General features: G+C 39.7%; 1 protein-coding gene across 5 annotated transcripts in view; it reads left to right on the top strand.

Moving 5' to 3' along the window:
• The window catches only part of LOC120303469 (mucin-17-like), a 60,280-nt gene that overhangs the window by 18,387 nt on the left and 22,033 nt on the right, over positions 1–19,860 (top strand). For all 5 annotated transcript variants that reach the window (XM_039333033.1, XM_039333034.1, XM_039333037.1 and 2 more), the window contains 23 exons: positions 92–193; positions 3,905–4,047; positions 4,165–4,232; positions 4,634–4,806; positions 7,432–7,458; positions 8,727–8,869; positions 8,987–9,054; positions 9,443–9,615; positions 10,174–10,200; positions 11,476–11,618; positions 11,736–11,803; positions 12,204–12,376; positions 12,943–12,969; positions 14,251–14,393; positions 14,511–14,578; positions 14,975–15,147; positions 16,018–16,044; positions 16,768–16,910; positions 17,029–17,096; positions 17,753–17,925; positions 18,500–18,526; positions 19,250–19,392; positions 19,511–19,578. In XM_039333033.1, coding sequence (XP_039188967.1) covers positions 92–193; positions 3,905–4,047; positions 4,165–4,232; positions 4,634–4,806; positions 7,432–7,458; positions 8,727–8,869; positions 8,987–9,054; positions 9,443–9,615; positions 10,174–10,200; positions 11,476–11,618; positions 11,736–11,803; positions 12,204–12,376; positions 12,943–12,969; positions 14,251–14,393; positions 14,511–14,578; positions 14,975–15,147; positions 16,018–16,044; positions 16,768–16,910; positions 17,029–17,096; positions 17,753–17,925; positions 18,500–18,526; positions 19,250–19,392; positions 19,511–19,578 — 2,368 coding nt within the window. The remainder of the gene's footprint in view (positions 1–91; positions 194–3,904; positions 4,048–4,164; positions 4,233–4,633; positions 4,807–7,431; positions 7,459–8,726; positions 8,870–8,986; positions 9,055–9,442; positions 9,616–10,173; positions 10,201–11,475; positions 11,619–11,735; positions 11,804–12,203; positions 12,377–12,942; positions 12,970–14,250; positions 14,394–14,510; positions 14,579–14,974; positions 15,148–16,017; positions 16,045–16,767; positions 16,911–17,028; positions 17,097–17,752; positions 17,926–18,499; positions 18,527–19,249; positions 19,393–19,510; positions 19,579–19,860) is intronic.

Genomic DNA, 19,860 nt, shown 5'->3' with positions numbered 1-19,860 from the left:
TTTTTGTTTGCAACATATTCTAAATTAGGAAGTGACAGTGTTAGGTTTATACTATAACTGGGATACAACTCGATTATGTTTGCTCTCTCAGCAGGCACTTATACCACCACCACCACCTCCTTTCCTGAAGGAAACCTCTTTACGAGTGAAGCCAATATTGCATCCACATTTATTAGCACAACACCAATTGAAAGTAAGTAGACAATCCTGTTTAGAAAAATAATAATTAGCCTTTCAGAACCTTAATGGTTTCCTATATGTGATGCTGAATGTCCTATATTTTTAAAAATGCCTATTCTGCCTGCAGTGTTCTTCAGGGTGAAGTCCTCACTTTCATTTATTCATTCACTCATTCATTTATTCGTACACCTGCCCATCTCAAACCAGTGACTCTGGGCAGCAAATAATTTATAAAACACTTAAACAGTTAAAACATAATACCCAAAAGAAATTAAATACAAATAGCATCCAAGAGATATTACAGTCATCATTGTCAACATAATCAGGAAATGAGGCGCTTTACACACTTGGGAGCCCAAGCCTGGGCACATAGTTTCAGGGTCTTATGAAAGTCCAGGGTTATCCTAATTTCTGGAGGGAGAATGTTCCAGGGTGCATGTCTGCTAGTCCCTGACAATGGCATTCCTTAATTGATGGGACCCAGAGCATGGTGATCCTGCTGGATGAGATAGGCGCAGTAGAGACAACTGGAAAAAGATAAACCATCAGGTAACCAAATCCCAAGCTATGAAGGGGCTTTTAAGGATGACAACCAGCACTTTTTAAGGATGACAACCAGCACTGGAAACACTGGCAACCAAACCAGTGATGTTACATGTGCCGAAAATAAGAACTATTTTTATGTCTGAATGAATATTATTTTGGCCTGAAATTCAAGTTCAGTGGTGGTGGCAGCAAGAGCAAGTGAATGAAATGCAAATAGCTAAATACTATATCTTGGATGAATTCATGATTTTCAAAAACTAATCATTTTTAAAACTGAGTAATTTGCTTTTAAAAATAGCCAGAATTCAAGATGAGTATATTGGAGTGAAATATTTATAATTGGATTAACACTAAAAAGGTAGTTACGCTATTGAAAACTAATGAGCTTTTCTTCAATAAAGAAATCTTGTATAATTGTGTGTATGCATGTGTATATGTGTGTACACACATACATACAAAGTAACTTTATTCCTTGATCTTGGAATATACCGTATTTTCCGGTGTATAGGATGACTCGACGTATAAGACGACCCCCGACTTCGGTGCCGAGTTGCATGCCTAGAAAGTCATCTTATACACTGGAAACTACCGTAATTTCCGGCGTATAAGACGACTTTGCGTATAAGATGACCCCTGACTTCGGCGCCGATTTGAATGCTTTAGAAAGTCATCTTATACACCGGAAAATACAGTAGATTATTGCAATTTTCCATTCATGCCATTATTTTATGAAGAATAATGTTTGCTGAGAACTAATTTAATTTTTCCCTCTATCCAACTGTTGAGCCAGAAATTCAATCTGTCATTGGCAGGCCAATACAGCAGGGAATGGGACAACGTGGTGAGGGTGGGTTGACGCAGGCAGGTTGGTGCAGGTGGGTTGATGCCAATGGATCAGTGCCGACTGCTTCTGTGTATCTTTCATGCTAAATCTTTCTACCTCCATGACCTGAGTTATGTAAATCCTCTTGCTGTGTCCCACTGCCCAGCACATCTGGATTCAAATCCAAGATTTTCAGTAAAATCATAAAAAAATATGCAAGACCTCAGTAATCCAATGAAAATTGAATGATCAAGCCAGTGCTTTTCAGTCACATGATAAGATTTTTGATGTATGCAGTACACAATTTTACCCCACCCCTGCTGGAATCATACTGGCAGTAACCTTCCAAACCTAGTCACTGTCCTTCCCTTCCAGCCTCATCACCTGCACATCTACTCCTCACTGATTTCCAGACTTCGGCTTTTGTTTTCCTCCCCCCCCCCCGCATCTGAAATAAATACTTCAAGTATATTGCGTGTTTTGGAAAAGATTTTCTCATGAAAATGCAAACAAGTTGTACTTTTCAGAAATAATGTTGTGGAACTTCAGTAAGGTACAGGCTGCTCTAATTCTTCCTCAGGAAACGCAGGAACCACATAGCAGTGCTGCTCTGCTGTGATTACCTGCCGATCGGATAAATAAATCACAAACAGGGAGTATAAATAAATCACACACATAAATGTACAACCCTGTAGTGAACGCCAGCAAATTGCATAGATACTGGCAGAGCTGTTCAGAAATATAATTTCCCTCACTGTAAAGCTGATATATTCTCCGAAATGGTATAGGGTTTCCTGCCTGAGCAGGGGGTTGGACTAGATGACCTCCAAGATCCCTTCCAACTTTATTATTATTACTACTACTACTACTATTATTATTATTATTATTAAGCTCTCAAAGGGTATCACTTTTCATAGTGTTTTTGAAGTAGATGCCAAATCCACCCTGATTTGGTGCCTCTCAAAGCACAACAAATTGCCACTCCTTCCTGCAGTTCTATCATGGGCCATTCCTGCACTTCTGCTGGCTCTGCCCAATTCATTAATGGTCTCCAGGAGCAGTCTCTTAAGACCAACACACACACACACACACACACACACACACACACACACACACACACATCCACTTTCTCTTTGTTTGAAGACACCGTGTTGGTCAGGAGCATGGGATAAGCAACACTTTGTTCTCTTTCGAGTACATTTAAAATTCAAACATTAAATCCAAACAATATTAGTGAGAAGCTGTTTACTGTCATATTCAAAGATCAATGTTTCAGCTAAAGCAATAACTTATGTAGTCACTTATTTATATTTTTTTTTAACCCTCACGTTGAAGTTATAACATTTTGTCCTGTGGGCAGTGAGTTGTCCCCACATCCAGGGGGTGGGGGCCACTTGACCAGCATTCAGACAGCAGGGGCAACCTGGTTATAAGTTGAGGATGACTTGTACAATCCAAATGTTTGGATACAATGAGAGCAAAATATTTGTGCAAGATATAAAATAAAAGAGTATATCACATATAGCCAAGACGTTCGATCAATAGCCAATACTAATTGGAAATTACAGGTACCGATAGTACTTGACCATTCTAAACCACTCTAATCATTCTAAACCATTCATTTAGTGACCGTTTGAAGTTCCAATGGCACTAAAAAAAAGTGACTTATGATCATTTTTCATGCTTATGACCATTGCAGCATTCCCATGGTCATATGATCAAAACTCGGATGCTTAGCAACTGTCATACATTTATGATAGTTGTGGTGTCCCAGGGTCATGTGATCACCTTTGACAACCTTCTGACATGCAAAGTCAATGGGGATGTCAGATTCACTTAGCAAACGTGTTACTAATTTAACAACTGCAATGACTCACTTAACAACAGTGGCAAGAAAGGACATAGAATAGGACAAAATTCACTTAACAAGAACTGTCTTAGCCACAGAAATGTTGGACTCAGTTGCGGTCAAAAGTAGACTATTAACTGTAATTTTAAAATATAGAAACTATATACTAGTTGCCAAACTTGTGTTATGCACAACTGAACTGAGTTCATGACATATATGCAAAATGCAAAACAACAATGGAAAGAAGGAAGGAAGGAAGGAAGGAAGGAAGGAAGGAAGGAAGGAAGGAAGGAAGGAAGGAAGGAAGGAAGGAAGGAAGGAAGGAAGGAAAAATTATGTATAATCAGCTTTGGATTCCGTATCTGAGATCCATTATCTTACGTTATGCAACATTGAACCATCACTGTTCATGACAGCCATCATAAAATGCAAAACAGTGATTGATGGATAGATTATATACTATCAATTCTGGTTTCCGTATCTCACATCCGTTATTCCTCTTCCAGCTGTTTCTCCCACTTCCAAACCTCCAGTGGCAACTGAATGCTTTACGGTCAACTTCATTGCAACTAATTTGATCTATAGACCACAGATGGAGAATCCCAAGTCAAAGCTCTTCAGCTCAACGCAAGGAGTTTTCGGTAACTTGGTGAGGAGACAAATGCATACTTACCCAAGTAGCTCTTCCACATAAGATTTTTACAAAATAGTCAGCAGTAGTGTTTTACTACCAGCAATAAATACATAGTTTTTCCTTTAAACCTAGTTGGGAAAGATATTGAACACCAGCAAGATTGGTCCTGATTTCATCAGCTGTAGCTTATCAACATTAAAGTAAGTAATATGGGATGGAGATTTTTTTCGTGATACCTAAACGCCCTCTAATGGGGATGACGTCTCGCAACATTTAGTCTATTTGAGAGAATCCATACTTTCCTTCAGTTCCAGACTGTAACGTACCACATTGATATAAAAATCTCTAAAAGACTCCTTTCCACATCTTCACCCCAAAACATTTCTTTGCTTCAGTATTCATTTCCTGTCATTCTGCTGGAGGCTCCATGGTTAGCTTCCTCCGTGCCTTCCCAAAATCAGGTTTGAGGTGGAATTTAAAATTTAAAAACATCAGATTAAAAATACTGTATGAAAACTTCCAAACCTTACCTCTGAGAAATCATCCAAAGTCCTCTACAGCTTCTCTGAATATGTCTCAAGTTGTGTCTTTTCATTCTCAGATCTGTGAATCAGGGCAAGAACACCGGAGTAGACAGTATCTGCTGCTACCGTAAAACCACCACAGCCCCCCCTTTTGATCGAGTGAACATATATCGCAAATTCATAAATGAGACCAATGGTTTCACTAGGATGGAGACATACAGCCTGGACCCAAACAGCCTTTTTGTTAATGGTAAGAAGCAGAGATTGTTTTCATGGCTAAAGAGGTTATGAGGTTGGCACTGAATCGTTCTGACCAATGTTAAGTAACTTAAGTGATAGTTCCTCTCGGTGACACAATGGACAGCTGCCAGAGGGCTACAAGATTTTCATGAGCTCTATCAAATTCAGGCCACAGAAATTTAGATGGCAACATGTTTATTAACCCGTCATGGTCATTTGGAATTTTGCAGTCCAGACATGCTGGCTCTGTTCTTCTTGATGATTTTTTTCTGACACTGTCCCAGGACCTTCTTACAAGAAATCATTGGACTAGGTGGACACCATATATAGAGTTAGTCACAGTAGTCTACTTAAACTAAAGACTGCTCCTTTATCACCGTTGCTGTTTGTTTTAACATTGGAAATATTGTTAATCAAAATTCGAGAGTCGCAGGAAATTAAAGGAATAGAAGTTAATAAAAAAGAATATAAGTTAAGAGCTTTTGCGGATGACTTGGTGGTTACTTTGTCGCAACCTACTCATTCTGTAGTAAAGTTATTACAATTGATTCATTATTATGGTTTGGTCTCGGGCTTTAAGATTAATGTTAACAAGACTAAAATTTTATCTAAAAATATGACTAGCCAGGAGAAGCAGACCTTGGTTAACTTGACGGGTTTTGAAATTGTTAATAAGGTAAAATATCTGGGGGTGATGTTATCTGTTTCTAATGCAAAATTATTTAAAAATAACTATGAAAGGTTGTGGGTTAGGGTACAGAAAGACTTGAAGAATTGGGAGAAATTGCAATTATCCCTTATGGGAAGAATTGCAGTGATAAAAATGAATATTCTACCCAAGTTTCTCTTTTTGTTTCAAATGTTACCGATTTTGAAGAATGAGATTAATCTAAGCAAATGGCAGAAAGGCCTTAACAAATTTATTTGGGCAGGGAAAAAACCAAGGGTTAAGTTTAAAATTATGCAAGACTTCAGTGAGAGGGGTGGACTCAAGGCACCAAACTTGAAATTATACTATGATGCGGTGGTTTTAACACTAATTAGTGACTGGATAAATTTGACAAATCCTGAGATACTCCATCTAGAGGGATGGGATTTACTTTTTGGGTGGCATGCCTATTTAATATTTAATAAAAAATGGATTGGGTTTTTAAAGCTCATATTTTAAGAATTTCTTTACTTAGGACTTGGAGAAAATATTATAAAAGTGATTTTAAAGTACCATTATGGGCTATACCTTGGCATGCGATAGAAGGAATAAAAAGGGGTGCTAAAATGGATATGGTGTCTTATAGACAGTTACTTAGATGGGATGGACAAAACTGGCAGTTAAAATCACGGGAAGAGTTAGCACAAGAAAATATTATTTATTCTTGGTTCCAATATAGGCAATTAGTAGATAGATGGAAGGTGGATTGTAAGGTGGGTATTCTTAGAGAAGATGAAAATCTTATTAAGCAAGTGAAGGATCAAAGACAAACCCACATTAAGAGGATTTATGGGATTTTAGTTGAATTGGATTCAGAAACGGAACTAATTAAAGATTGTATGATCAGATGGGCGCAGAACTTTGGTGAGCCAGTTTCATTGGACACCTGGGAAACCATCTGGGTCAGAAATGTCAAATTTACACAAGCACAGAACTTAAGGGAGAATTTTTATAAAATGTTTTATAGATGGCACCTTGATCCACAAAAAATGTCTCTTATGTATCCTGACTTACAACCTAAATGTTGGAGATGTGGTTGCATGGATGCTACTTATTATCACATTTGGTGGTCGTGCAGAGAGATAAAAGCATTTTGGATTAAGATATGGTGGAATATCCAAAGAATTTTTAGAAGGAGGGTAAATTTTACTCCGCAATTATTTTTGTTGGGTATAGTTACTGATTGTGATACAAAGGAGGTTATATTGATGTTAAATTTGATTACAGCTGCGAGGCTGTTAGTAGGACAATTTTGGAAGAAAGAATCTTTGCCTACATTGCAGGAATGGTTTCTTAAAGTGTCTCATTTGGCGGAAATGGCAAAGATTTCGGCTTTTTTAAAGGAACAAACGCAAGAGAAATTTCTTGCTGTTTGGGATAAGTGGATAAAATTTATACAATTTAAACTGGATATAAAAAAATATTATATAGCCTTTTCATAATCTTCATTTTTATATATATATATATATGTTTTAATGTTATATTTTCTTTTTCTATAAATATAATTTTTTAATTGTTTTTTAATTAAGCCTATATTCTGCTCTGGGAAGCTCTGGGGGGGGGGAAAGGGGGGATGTTTGGGTGGGGGGTGGGGAAAGGGGGTTTTGTTATGTAATGTTTAGTTTTTTTTGTATATGTTGTTTTTTGTTTTTGTATGGTTTTGTTTTTTTTGTAAAACTTATAAAACTTTTTAATAAAAAAAAACAAAAAAAAACTAAAGACTGCTCCTATTTGGAGAGCTTCAGAATAATTTGCAACTCTACTATCTGAGATTCGTTGAGATGGAGTAGTTGGAAGTATATAGGAGGAATTTATCGTCTCTTTTTCTCATGGTGGAGAACTTGAGAGTGACTTTCCATACCAGTGTTCTCTTGTGCCTTCTTTTGTGACTCTCTTTCCATTTTTACAACTCTCTTTCCATTTCAGATTATCATGAAGCATCACCTGCGACCAGTAAGTACACCTTTACAAAGGTTCCTTGAGCCATGGGATTCCAACTTTGGTACACAATCTAAATGTTTAATATTGTCCCAAATAATCCAATTGCGGAGCAAGTAAAGTAGTATGCTGTAGTGGCTTTTGCCACAAACAATGTCAGGAAACCACAGAGATGTAGGAGCAGGTTAAATATTAAGAAGATTTTCCAGGCAGTAAAAGTTGTCAACCAGTGCACCATGTCAATTCCCAAAATGGACTGTTCAGTAGAGATCTTCAAACAAAGAGCGGATACTGATTTCTGATATTCCAACTCTGATTTTGACCATTAGGGGCAGTTCTGTAACTCTGAAAAAGAATCCACCTTGTGAATTTATTCCGCATCTTGGGACTTTACTCAACAGTGTATTCAGTGGTGGCATTCAAATATGTGAATAACTGGTTCTCTGCATGGATGCCGCTTTCGGAAGTCCATTCTTGGCAACAAAAAAATTAGCTACCAGTTCTGCCGAAGTGGTGCGAACCGGCTGAATCCCACCACTGAGCGTATTCCCTTTTGTATACTACTGTTTTACATTCTTGAAAAGTGCTACCATATTCCTGCTCAGTCCTGTTCTCAAGGCTTAACCCAGGGGTCCCCAACCTATGGTCTGGGGTGCGGGACTGGGCCATAATCTCTTGGCCAGTGGGCCGCAGAAATGGCTGGCTGGTGCACACACGTGTGCACGTGTATTTCCCCTCAACTCATGCTCCTGCACATGTGCATGGGCGCGAACGGGGATGCTAGCATGAAGCAGGTGTTTGCAGCTCATTTGTGCATGCGCCGCTAGCCCAGGCAGTTTGTGCGGCCCGTTGGCCCATGCGTAAACAGTCTTCTAGCCACCATGGGGGTTACGCTCCCATTCACACATGTGCATGGCACCATTGCATGTCGCATGTGCAAACGGGGCTGCTAGTGGCAATCCAGTGCGCTCACCCATTTTGAAACTGATCTCCTTTGGTCCTCGAACCCAGAAAGGTTGGAGACCTCTGGCTTAACCCATTAATCTTTCTTTTGCACAACTTGGTTTCCAGTCCTTGCTCGTCCTTTTTGCCCTTTTCTGGACCCACAACAGATCGAGAATAACAGCTTGTGAAAAGGATTTGCTTGTTCTTAAACTTCTGAAGTGCACCACTGAGCCTCAAGTTCAGGATAGGAACAATAAGACACAAAACAGTGATTGATGGATAGATTATATATTATCAGTTCTGGTTTCTGTATCTCACATTCGTTATTCCTCTTCCAGCTGTTTCTCCCACTTCCAAACCTCCAGTGGCAACTGAATGCTTTACGGTCAACTTCATTGCAACTAATTTGATCTATAGGCCACAGATGGATAATCCGAAGTCAAAGCTCTTCAGTTCAACGCAAGGAGTCTTCGGTAACTTGGTGAGGAGACAAATGCATACTTACCCAAGTAGCTCTTCCACATAAGATTTTCACAAAATAGTCAGCAGTAGTGTTTTACTACCAGCAATAAATACATAGTTTTTCCTTTAAACCTAGTTGGGACAGATTTTGAACACCAGCAAGATTGGTCCTGATTTCATCAACTGTAGTTTATCAACATTAAGGTAAGTAATATGGGATGGAAATTTTTTATCATGCCCTCTAATGGGGATGACGTCTCGCAACATTTAGTCTATTTGAGAGAACCCATAGTTTGTTTCAGTTCCAGTCTGTAATGTATCACATTGATATAAATATCTCTAAGACTCCTTTGCACATCTTCATCCCAAAGCATTTCTTTGCTTCAATATTCATTTTCGATCATTGTGCTAGAAGTCCACGATTAGCTTCCTCTGTGCCTTCCCAAAATCAGGTTTGAAATGGAATTTAAAATTTAAAAACATCAGATTAAAAATACTGTATGAAAACTTCCAAACCTTACCTCTGAGAAATCATCCAAAGTCCTCTACAGCTTCTCTGAATATGTCTCAAGTTGTGTCTTTTCATTCTCAGATCTGAAAATCAGGGAGAGAACACTGGAGTAAACAGTGTCTGCTGCTACCGTAAAATCACCACCGCCCCTCCTTTTGATCGAGTGAACATATATCACAAATTCATAAATGAGACCAACGGTTTCACCAAGATGGAGACATACAGCCTGGACCCAAACAGCCTTTTTGTTAATGGTAAGAAGCAGAGATTGTTTTCATGGCTAAAGAGGTTATGAGGTTGGCACTGAATCGTTTCTGACCAATGTTAAGTAACTTAAGTGATAGTTCCTCTCGGTGACACAATGGACAGCTGCCAGAGGGCTACAAGATTTTCTTGAGCTCTACCAAATTCAAGCCACAGAAATTTAGATTGCAATATGTTTATTAACCCGTCATGGTCATTTGGAATTTTGCAGTCCAGACATGCTGGCTCTGTTCTTCTTGATGATTTTTTTCTGACACTGTCCCAGGACCTTCTTACAAGAAATCATTGGACTAGGTGGACACCATATATAGAGTTAATCACAGTAGTCTACTTAAACTAAAGACTGCTGCTATTTGGAGACCTTCAGAATAATCCGCAACTCTACTATCTGAGATTCGTTGAGATGGAGTAGTTGGAAGTATATAGAAGGAATTTATTGTCTCTTTTTCTCATGGTGGAGAACTTGAGAGTGACTTTCCATACCAGTGTTCTCTTGTGCCTTCTTTTGTGACTCTCTTTCCATTTTTACAACTCTCTTTCCATTTCAGATTATCATGAAGCATCACCTGCGACCAGTAAGTACACCTTTACAAAGGTTCCTTGAGCCATGGGATTCCAACTTTGGTACACAATCTAAATGTTTAATATTGTCCCAAATAATCCAATTGCGGAGCAAGTAAAGTAGTATGCTGTAGTGGCTTTTGCCACAAACAATGTCAGGAAACCACAGAGATGTAGGAGCAGGTTAAATATTAAGAAGATTTTCCAGACAGTAAAAGTTGTCAACCAGTGCACCATGTCAATTCCCAAAATGGACTGTTCAGTAGAGATCTTCAAACAGAGAGCGGATACTGATTTCTGATATTCCAACTCTGATTTTGACCATTAGGGGCAGTTCTGTAACTCTGAAAAAGAATCCACCTTGTGAATTTATTCCGCATCTTGGGACTTTACTCAACAGTGTATTCAGTGGTGGCATTCAAATATGTGAATAACTGGTTCTCTGCATGGATGCCGCTTTCGGAAGTCCATTCTTGGCAACAAAAAAATTAGCTACCAGTTCTGCTGAAGTGGTGCAAACTGGCTGAATCCCACCACTGAGCGTATTCCCTTTGTATACTACTGTTTTACATTCTTGAAAAGTGCTACCATATTCCTGCTATTCTCAAGGCTTAACCCAGGGGTCCCCAACCTATGGTCTGGGGTGCGGGACTGGGCCATAATCTCTTGGCCAGTGGGCCGTAGAAACGACTGGCCGATGCACACACGTGTGCACGCATATTTCCCCCCACTCATACTAGTGCCCGTTGTCCCGTCTGCACATGTGCATGGGTGCGAACAAGGATGCTAGCGTGAAGTAGGTGTTTGCAGCTCATTTGTGCATGCGCTGCTAGCCCAGGCAATTTGTGTGGCCCGTTGGCCCATGCGTGAACTGTCCTTTAGCCCCCATGGGGGTTGCGCTCCCATTCATGCATGTGCATGGCGCCACTGCATGCCGCATGTGCAAACGGGGCTGCTAGTGGCAAACCAGTGCACTCACCAATTTTGAAACTGCTCTTCTTTGGTCCTCGAACCCAGAAAGGTTGGAGACCTCTGGCTTAACCCATTAATCTTTCTTTTGCACAACTTGGTTTCCAGCCCTTGCTCGTCCTTTTTGCCCTTTTCTGGACCCACAACAGATGGAGAATAACAGCTTGTGAAAAGGATTTGCTTGTTCTTAAACTTCTGAAATGCACCACTGAGCCTCAAGTTAATGATAGGAACTATAAGACATAAAACAGTGATTGATGGATAGATTATATATTATCAGTTCTGGTTTCTGTATCTCACATCCGTTATTCCTCTTCCAGCTGTTTCTCCCACTTCCAAACCTCCAGTGGCAACTGAATGCTTTACGGTCAACTTCATTGCAACAAATTTGATCTATAGGCCACAGATGGATAATCCGAAATCAAAGCTCTTCAGCTCAACGCAAGGAGTTTTCGGTAACTTGGTGAGGAGACAAATGCATACTTACCCAAGTAGCTCTTCCACATAAGATTTTCACAAAATAGTCAGCAGTAGTGTTTTACTACCAGCAATAAATACATAGTTTTTCTTTTAAACCTAGTTGGGACAAATTTTGAACACCAGCAAGATTGGTCCTGATTTCATCAACTGTAGCTTATCAACATTAAGGTAAGTAATATGGGATGGAGATTTTTTTCGTGATACTTAAATGCCCTCTAATGGGCATGATGTCTCGCAACACTTAGTCTATTTGAGAGAATCCATACTTTCCTTCAGTTCCAGACTGTAACTTATCATACTGATATAAAAATCTCTAAAAGACTCCTTTCCACATCTTCATCCCAAAACATTTGTTTGCTTCAGTATTCCTTTCCTATCATTCTGCTGGAGGCTCCATGATTAGCTTCCTCCGTGCCTTCCCAAAATCAGGTTTGAGGTGGAATTTAAAATTTAAAAACATCAGATTAAAAATACTGTATGAAACTTCCAAACCTTACCTCTGAGAAATCATCCAAAGTCCTCTACAGCTTCTCTGAATATGTCTCAAGTTGTGTCTTTTCATTCTCAGATCTGTGAATCAGGGCAAGAACACCGGAGTAGACAGTGTCTGCTGCTACCGTAAAACCACCATAGCCCCCCCTTTTGATCGAGTGAACATATATCACAAATTCATAAATGAGACCAACGGTTTCACCAGGATGGAGACATACAGCCTGGACCCAAACAGCCTTTTTGTTAATGGTAAGAAGCAGAGACTGTTTTCATGGCTAAAGAGGTTATGAGGTTGGCACTGAATCGTTTCTGACCAATGTTAAGTAACTTAAGTGATAGTTCCTCTTGGTGACACAATGGACAGCTGCCAGAGGGCTACAAGATTTTCTTGACCTCTACCAAATTCAAGCCACAGAAATTTAGATTGCAATATGTTTATTAACCCGTCATGGTCATTTGGAATTTTGCAGTCCAGACATGCTGGCTCTGTTCTTCTCGATGATTTTTTTCTGACACTGTCCCAGGACCTTCTTACAAGAAATCATTGGACTAGGATACTAGGTGGACACTATATATAGAGTTAATCACAGTAGTCTACTTAAACTAAAGACTGCTCCTATTTGGAGACCTTCAGAATAATTTGCAACCCTACTATCTGAGATTCATTGAGATGGAGTAGTTGGAAGTATATAGGAGGAATTTATTGTCTCTTTTTCTCATGGTGGAGAACTTGAGAGTGACTTCCCATACCAGTGTTCTCTTGTGCCTTCTTTTGTGACTCTCTTTCCATTTTTACAACTTTCTTTCCATTTCAGATTATCATGAAGCATCACCTGTGACCAGTAAGTACACCTTTACAAAGGTTCCTTGAGCCATGGATTCCAACTTTGGTACACAATCTAAATGTTTAATATTGTCCCAAATAATCCAATTGCGGAGCAAGTAAAGTAGTATGCTCTAGCGGCTTTTGCCACAAACAATGTCAGGAAATCACAGAGATGTAGGAGCAGGTTAAATATTAAGAAGATTTTCCAGACAGTATAAGTTGTCAACCAGTGCACCATGTCAATTCCCAAAATAGACTGTTCAGTAGAGATCTTCAAACAAAGAGCGGATACTGATTTCTGATATTCCAACTCTGATTTTGACCATTAGGGACAGTTCTGTAACTCTGAAAAAGAATCCACCTTGTGAATTTATTCCGCATCTTGGGACTTTACTCAACAGTGTATTCAGTGGTGGCATTCAGATATGTGAATAACTGGTTCTCTGCATGGATGCCGCTTTCGGAAGTCCATTCTTGGCAACAAAAAAATTAGCTACCAGTTCTGCTGGAGTGGTGCGAACCGGCTGAATCCCACCACTGAGCGTATTCCCTTTTGTATACTACTGTTTTACATTCTTGAAAAGTGCTACCATATTCCTGCTCAGTCCTGTTCTCAAGGCTTAACCCAGGGGTCCCCAACCTATGGTCTGGGGTGCGGGATTGGGCTGTAATCTCTTGGCCAGAGGGCCGCAGAAACGGCTGGCCAGTGCACACACATATGCACGCGTATTTTCCCCCAACTCATGCTAGTGCACGCTGCCCTGTTTTCACATGTGCATGGGTGCGAACGGGGATCCTAGCATGAGGCAGATGTTTGCAGCTCATTTGTGCATGCGCCGCTAGCCCAGGCAGTTTGTACGGCCCATTGGCCCATGCGTGAACAGTCCTCTAGCCACCATGGGGGTTACACTCCCATTCACGCATGTGCATGGCACCACTGCATGCCGCATGCGCGAACGGGACTGCTAGTGGAAAACCAGTGCGCTCACCAATTTTGAAACTGCTCTCCTTTGGTCCTCAAACCCGGAAAGGTTGGAGACCTCTGGCTTAACCCATTAATCTTTCTTTTGCACAACTTGGTTTCTAGCCCTTGCTCATCCTTTTGCCCTTTTCTGGACCCACAACAGATCGAGAATAACAGCTTGGAAAAGGATTTGCTTGTTCTTAAACTTCTGTAATGCACCACTGAGCCTCAAGTTCAGGATAGGAACTATAAGACACAAAACAGTGATTGATGGATAGATTATATACTATCCGTTCTGGTTTCCATATCTCACATCCGTTATTCCTCTTCCAGCTGTTTCTCCCACTTCCATACCTTCAGTGACAACCGAATGCTTTACGGTCAACTTCATTGCAACTAATTTGATCTATAGGCCACAGATGGATAATCCAAAGTCAAAGTTCTTCAGCTCAACGCAAGGAATCTTCAGTAACTTGGTGAGGAGACAAATGCATACTTACCCAAGTAGCTCTTCCATATAAGATTTTCATAAAATAGTCAGCAGTAGAGTTTTACTACCAGCAATAAATACATAGTTTTTCCTTTAAACCTAGTTGGGACAAATTTTGAACACCAGCAAGATTGGTCCTGATTTCATCAACTGTAGCTTATCAACATTAAGGTAAGTAATATGGGATGGAGATTTTTTATGATACCTAAATGCCCTCTAATGGGGATGACGTCTCGCAACATTTAGTCTATTTGAGAGAGCCCATAGTTTGTTTCAGTTCCAGTCTGTAATGTATCACATTGGTATAAATATCTCTAAGACTCCTTTCCACATCTTCATCCCAAAACATTTATTTGCTTCAATATTCATTTCTGATCATTGTGCTGGAGGCCCATGATTAGCTTCCTCTGTGCCTTCCCAAAATCTGGTTGGAAGTGGAATTTAAAATTTAAAAACACCACATAGAAAATAATGTATGAAAACTTCCAAACTTTACCTCTGTGAAGTCATCCAAAGTCTTCTACAGCTTTTCTGAATATGTCTCAAGTTGTGTCTTTTCATTCTCAGATCTCTGAATCAGGGAGAGAACACCGGAGTAGACAGTGTCTGCTGCTACCGTAAAACCTCAACAGCCCCCCCTTTTGATCGAGTGAACATATATCGCAAATTCATAAATGAGACCAATGGTTTCACCAAGATGGAGATGTACAGCCTGGACCCAAACAGCCTTTTTGTTAATGGTAAGAAGCAGAGATTGTTTTCATAGCTAAAGAGGTTATGAGGTTGGTACTGAATTGGTTCTGACCAATGTTAAGTAACTTAAGTGATAGTTCCTCTCGGTGACATAATGGACAGCTGCCAGAGGGCTACAAAATTTTCTTGAGTTCTACCAAATTCAGGCTACAGAAATTTAGATGACCAGTAAATGGCAACATGTTTATTAACCCGTCATGGTCATTTGGAATTTTGCAGTCCAGACATGCTGGCTCTGTTCTTCTCGATGATTTTTTTCTGACACTGTCCCAGGACCTTCTTACAAGAAATCATTGGACTAGGTCAGCGGTAGGCAACCTTGAATCTTTTATGACTTGTGGACTTCAACTCCCAGAATTCCTGAGCTAGCATAGCTGGCTTATTCTGAAGGTCTCCAAATAGCAGCAGTCTTTAGTTTAAGTAAGCTACGGTGACTAACTCTATATAGTGTCCACCTAGTACAGGGGTAGGCAACCTTGAATCTTTTATGACTTGTGGACTTCAACTCCCAGAATTCCTGAGCTAGCATAGCTGGCTCAGGAATTCTGGGAGTTGAAGTCCACAAGTCATAAAAGAGCCAAGGTTGCCTACCCCTGTACTAGGTGGACACTATATAGAGTTAGTCACCGTAGCTTACTTAAACTAAAGACTGCTGCTATTTGGAGACCTTCAGAATAATCCGCAACCCTACTATCTGAGATTCGTTGAGATGGAGTAGTTGGAAGTGTGTAGAAAGAATTTATCGTCTCTTCTTTTTCTCATGATGGAGAGCTTGAGAGTGACTTCCCATACCAGTGTTCTCTTGTGCCTACTTTTGTGACTCTCTTTCCATTTTTACACCTCTTTTTCCATTTCAGATTATCATGAAGCACCACCTGCGACCAGTAAGTACACCTTTACAGAGGTTTCTTGAGCCATCGACTTCAACTGTGGTACACAACCTAAAATGTACAACCCTGTCCCAAATATATCGATTGCGGAGCAAGTAAAGCACTGTGCCCTAGAGGCTTTTGCCACAAACAATAGGTGGAAACCACAGCAATATAGAAGCACATTAAGTATTGAGAAGATTTTCTAGTAAAAGATGTCACCCAGTGCACCATGTCAATTCCCAAAGTGGTGTGTTCAGTAGAAATCTTCACATAGAGGGTGGATACTGATTTCTGATATTCCAACTCTGATTATGACCATTAGGAATAGTTCTGTAATACTGAAGAAGAATCTATCTTGTGAACCTATTCCGCATCTTGGGACTTTACAGAGCAGCTGATTCCCTTCTCTGTAGTATCCCATTACATTCTTGAAAAGTGCATCCATTGTCCTTTTGAGTCTTTTGTTCTCCAGGCTTAACCCATCAATCTTTCTTTTGCACAACTTGGTTTCCAGCCCTTACTCGTCCTTTTCGCCCTTTTCAGGACCACAACACATCGAGAATAACATTTACTTTCAAACTGTGAAAAGGATATGCTTGTCCTTAAACCTCTGTAATGCACCATTGAACCCCACATTCATGACAGGAACTATAAGATACAAAACAGTGATTGATGAATAGATTATATACTATCAGTTCTGATTTCTGTATCTGACATCCATTATTCCTCTTCCAGCTGTTTCTCCCACTTCCAAACCTCCAGTGGCAACTGAATGCTTTACGGTCAACTTCATTGCAACTAATTTGATCTATAGGCCACAGATGGATAATCCCACATCAAGGATTTTCAGCTCAACACAACGATTCTTGGTTAATTTGGTAAGAAGACAAATGCATACTTACCCCAAGTAGCTCTTCCACATTAAATTTTCATAAAATAATGGGCAGTCATGTTTTACCACCAGCAATAAATACATAGTTTTTTCTTTACACCTAGCTGGGACAAATATTGAACACCAGCAAGATTGGTCCTGACTTGATCAACTGTAGTTTATCAACATTAAGGTAAGTAATATGGGATGGAGACTTTTTTTGTGATATCTTGATGCCCTGTTATGGGGATAAAAGTATTTTAATATGGACTTCTCGCAAAATCTAGTCATATTTGTGAGAATCCATAGTTTATTTTTAGTTCCAGTCTGTAACATATCACATTTACAAATCTTTAAAAGACTCCTTAAAGCATTTTCATCCCAAACCATTTGTTTGGTTCAATATTAAGTTTCTGTCATTGTGCTGGACGCTCCATGGTTAGCTTCCCTCATGCCTTCCCAAAATCAGGTTTGAAGTTAAATTTAAAAACACCAGATTAAAAATGCTGTCTGAAAAACTCCAAAAAGAGGGTGATAGAAATGTGTCTGTCTACTGTAGGGGGCTATTCAAGAATGAAATCAGCTAGGAAATACTCAGAGGGGATCCCAAACAGTGAAACAGGGGTAAAAAAAAAAGTGAGTTGGCATGGTCAGAGAACAAACCAGCGTCAACAAAAAGCTCAAGGTTGCAATAATGCAGCAGACCTGTATTAAGTCTGAACTGGAAGACCTCACCTTTTACTTTTCGGTCTGCCAATAGATCCAAATGTGACCTTACTTCTGGGAAATCATCCAAGGTCCTCTACAGCTTCTCTGAATATGTCTCAAGTTGTGTCTTTTCATTCTCAGATCTGAGAATCAGGGAGAGAACACTGGAGTAGACAGTGTCTGCTGCTACCGTAAAACCACCACAGCCCCCCCTTTTGATCGAGTGAATATATATCGCAAATTCATAAATGAGACCAATGGTTTCACCAAGATGGAGAGGTACAGCTTGGACCCAAACAGCCTTTTTGTTAATGGTAAGAAGCAGAGATTGCTTTCATAACTAAACAGATTATGAGGCTGGCCAGCACTGAATTGAGTCTGACCAGTGTTACGTAACTTAAGTGGTAGTTCCTCTCTGTGATATACAATGGACGGAGGGCAAGGGGTACAAGAGTTTCTTTAGCTCTACCAAATTCAGGCTACAGAAATTTAGATGACCAGTAGATGGCAACATGTTTATTAACCCATCATGGTCATTTGGAATTTTGCAGTCCAGACATGCTGGCTCTGTTCTTCTTGATTATTTTTTTCTGACACTGTCCCAGGACCTTCTTACAAGAAACCATTGGACTAGGTTGACACTTTATATACAGTTAGTCACAGTGGCCTACTTTAACTAAAGACTGCTGCTATTTGGAGACCTTCAGAATAGTTTGCAACCCTACTGTCTGAGATTCGTTGAGATGGAGTAGTTGGATGTATATAGGAGGAATATATCGTCTCTTTTTCTCATTGTGAAGAACGTGAGAGTGACTTCCCATACCAGTGTTCTCTTGTGCCTACTTTTGTGACTCTCTTTCCATTTTTACACCTCTTTTTCCATTTCAGATTATCATGAAGCACCACCTGCGACCAGTAAGTACACCTTTACAGAGGTTTCTTGAGCTATCGACTTCAACTGTGGTACACAACCTAAAATGTACAACCCTGTCCTAAATATATCGATTGCGGAGCAAGTAAAGCACTGTGCCTTAGAGGCTTTTGCCACAAACAATAGGTGGAAACCACAGCAATATAGAAGCACATTAAGTATTGAGAAGATTTTCTAGTAAAAGATGTCACCCAGTGCACCATGTCAATTCCCAAAGTGGTGTGTTCAGTAGAAATCTTCACACAGAGGGTGGATACTGATTTCTGATATTCCAACTCTGATTATGACCATTAGGAATAGTTCTATAACACTGAAGAAGAATCTATCTTGTGAACCTATTCCGCATCTTGGGACTTTACAGAGCAGCAGATTCCCTTCTCTGTAGTATCCCATTACATTCTTGAAAAGTGCTACCATTGTCCTTTTGAGTCTTTTGTTCTCCAGGCTTAACCCATCAATCTTTCTTTTGCACAACTTGGTTTCCAGCCCTTACTCGTCCTTTTCGCCCTTTTCAGGACCACAACACATCGAGAATAACATTTACTTTCAAACTGTGAAAAGGATATGCTTGTCCTTAAACCTCTGTAATGCACCACTGAACCCCACATTCATGACAGGAACTATAAGATACAAAACAGTGATTGATGAATAGATTATATACTATCAGTTCTGATTTCTGTATCTGACATCCATTATTCCTCTTCCAGCTGTTTCTCCCACTTCCAAACCTCCAGTGGCAACTGAATGCTTTACGGTCAACTTCATTGCAACTAATTTGATCTATAGGCCACAGATGGATAATCCCACATCAAGGATTTTCAGCTCAACACAACGATTCTTGGTTAATTTGGTAAGAAGACAAATGCATACTTACCCCAAGTAGCTCTTCCACATTAAATTTTCATAAAATAATGGGCAGTCATGTTTTACCACCAGCAATAAATACATAGTTTTTTCTTTACACCTAGCTGGGACAAATATTGAACACCAGCAAGATTGGTCCTGACTTGATCAACTGTAGTTTATCAACATTAAGGTAAGTAATATGGGATGGAGACTTTTTTTTGTGATATCTTAATGCCCTGTTCTGGGGATAAAAGTATTTTAATATGGACTTCTCGCAACTAGTCACATTTGTGAGAATCCATAGTTTATTTTTAGTTCCAGTCTGTAACATATCACATTTACAAATCTTTAAAAGACTCCTTAAAGCATTTTCATCCCAAACCATTTGTTTGATTCAATATTAAGTTTCTGTCATTGTGATGGACGCTCCATGGTTAGCTTCCCTCATGCCTTCCCAAAATCAGGTTTGAAG

Source organism: Crotalus tigris, unplaced genomic scaffold (assembly GCF_016545835.1).
Source record: "Crotalus tigris isolate CLP2741 ecotype Arizona unplaced genomic scaffold, ASM1654583v1 scf7180000024471.848039, whole genome shotgun sequence".
NCBI classification, from domain to species: domain Eukaryota; kingdom Metazoa; phylum Chordata; class Lepidosauria; order Squamata; family Viperidae; genus Crotalus; species Crotalus tigris.
Note: the sequence above shows the minus strand (reverse complement) of the source record. Positions and strands in the feature narration are given on the sequence as shown.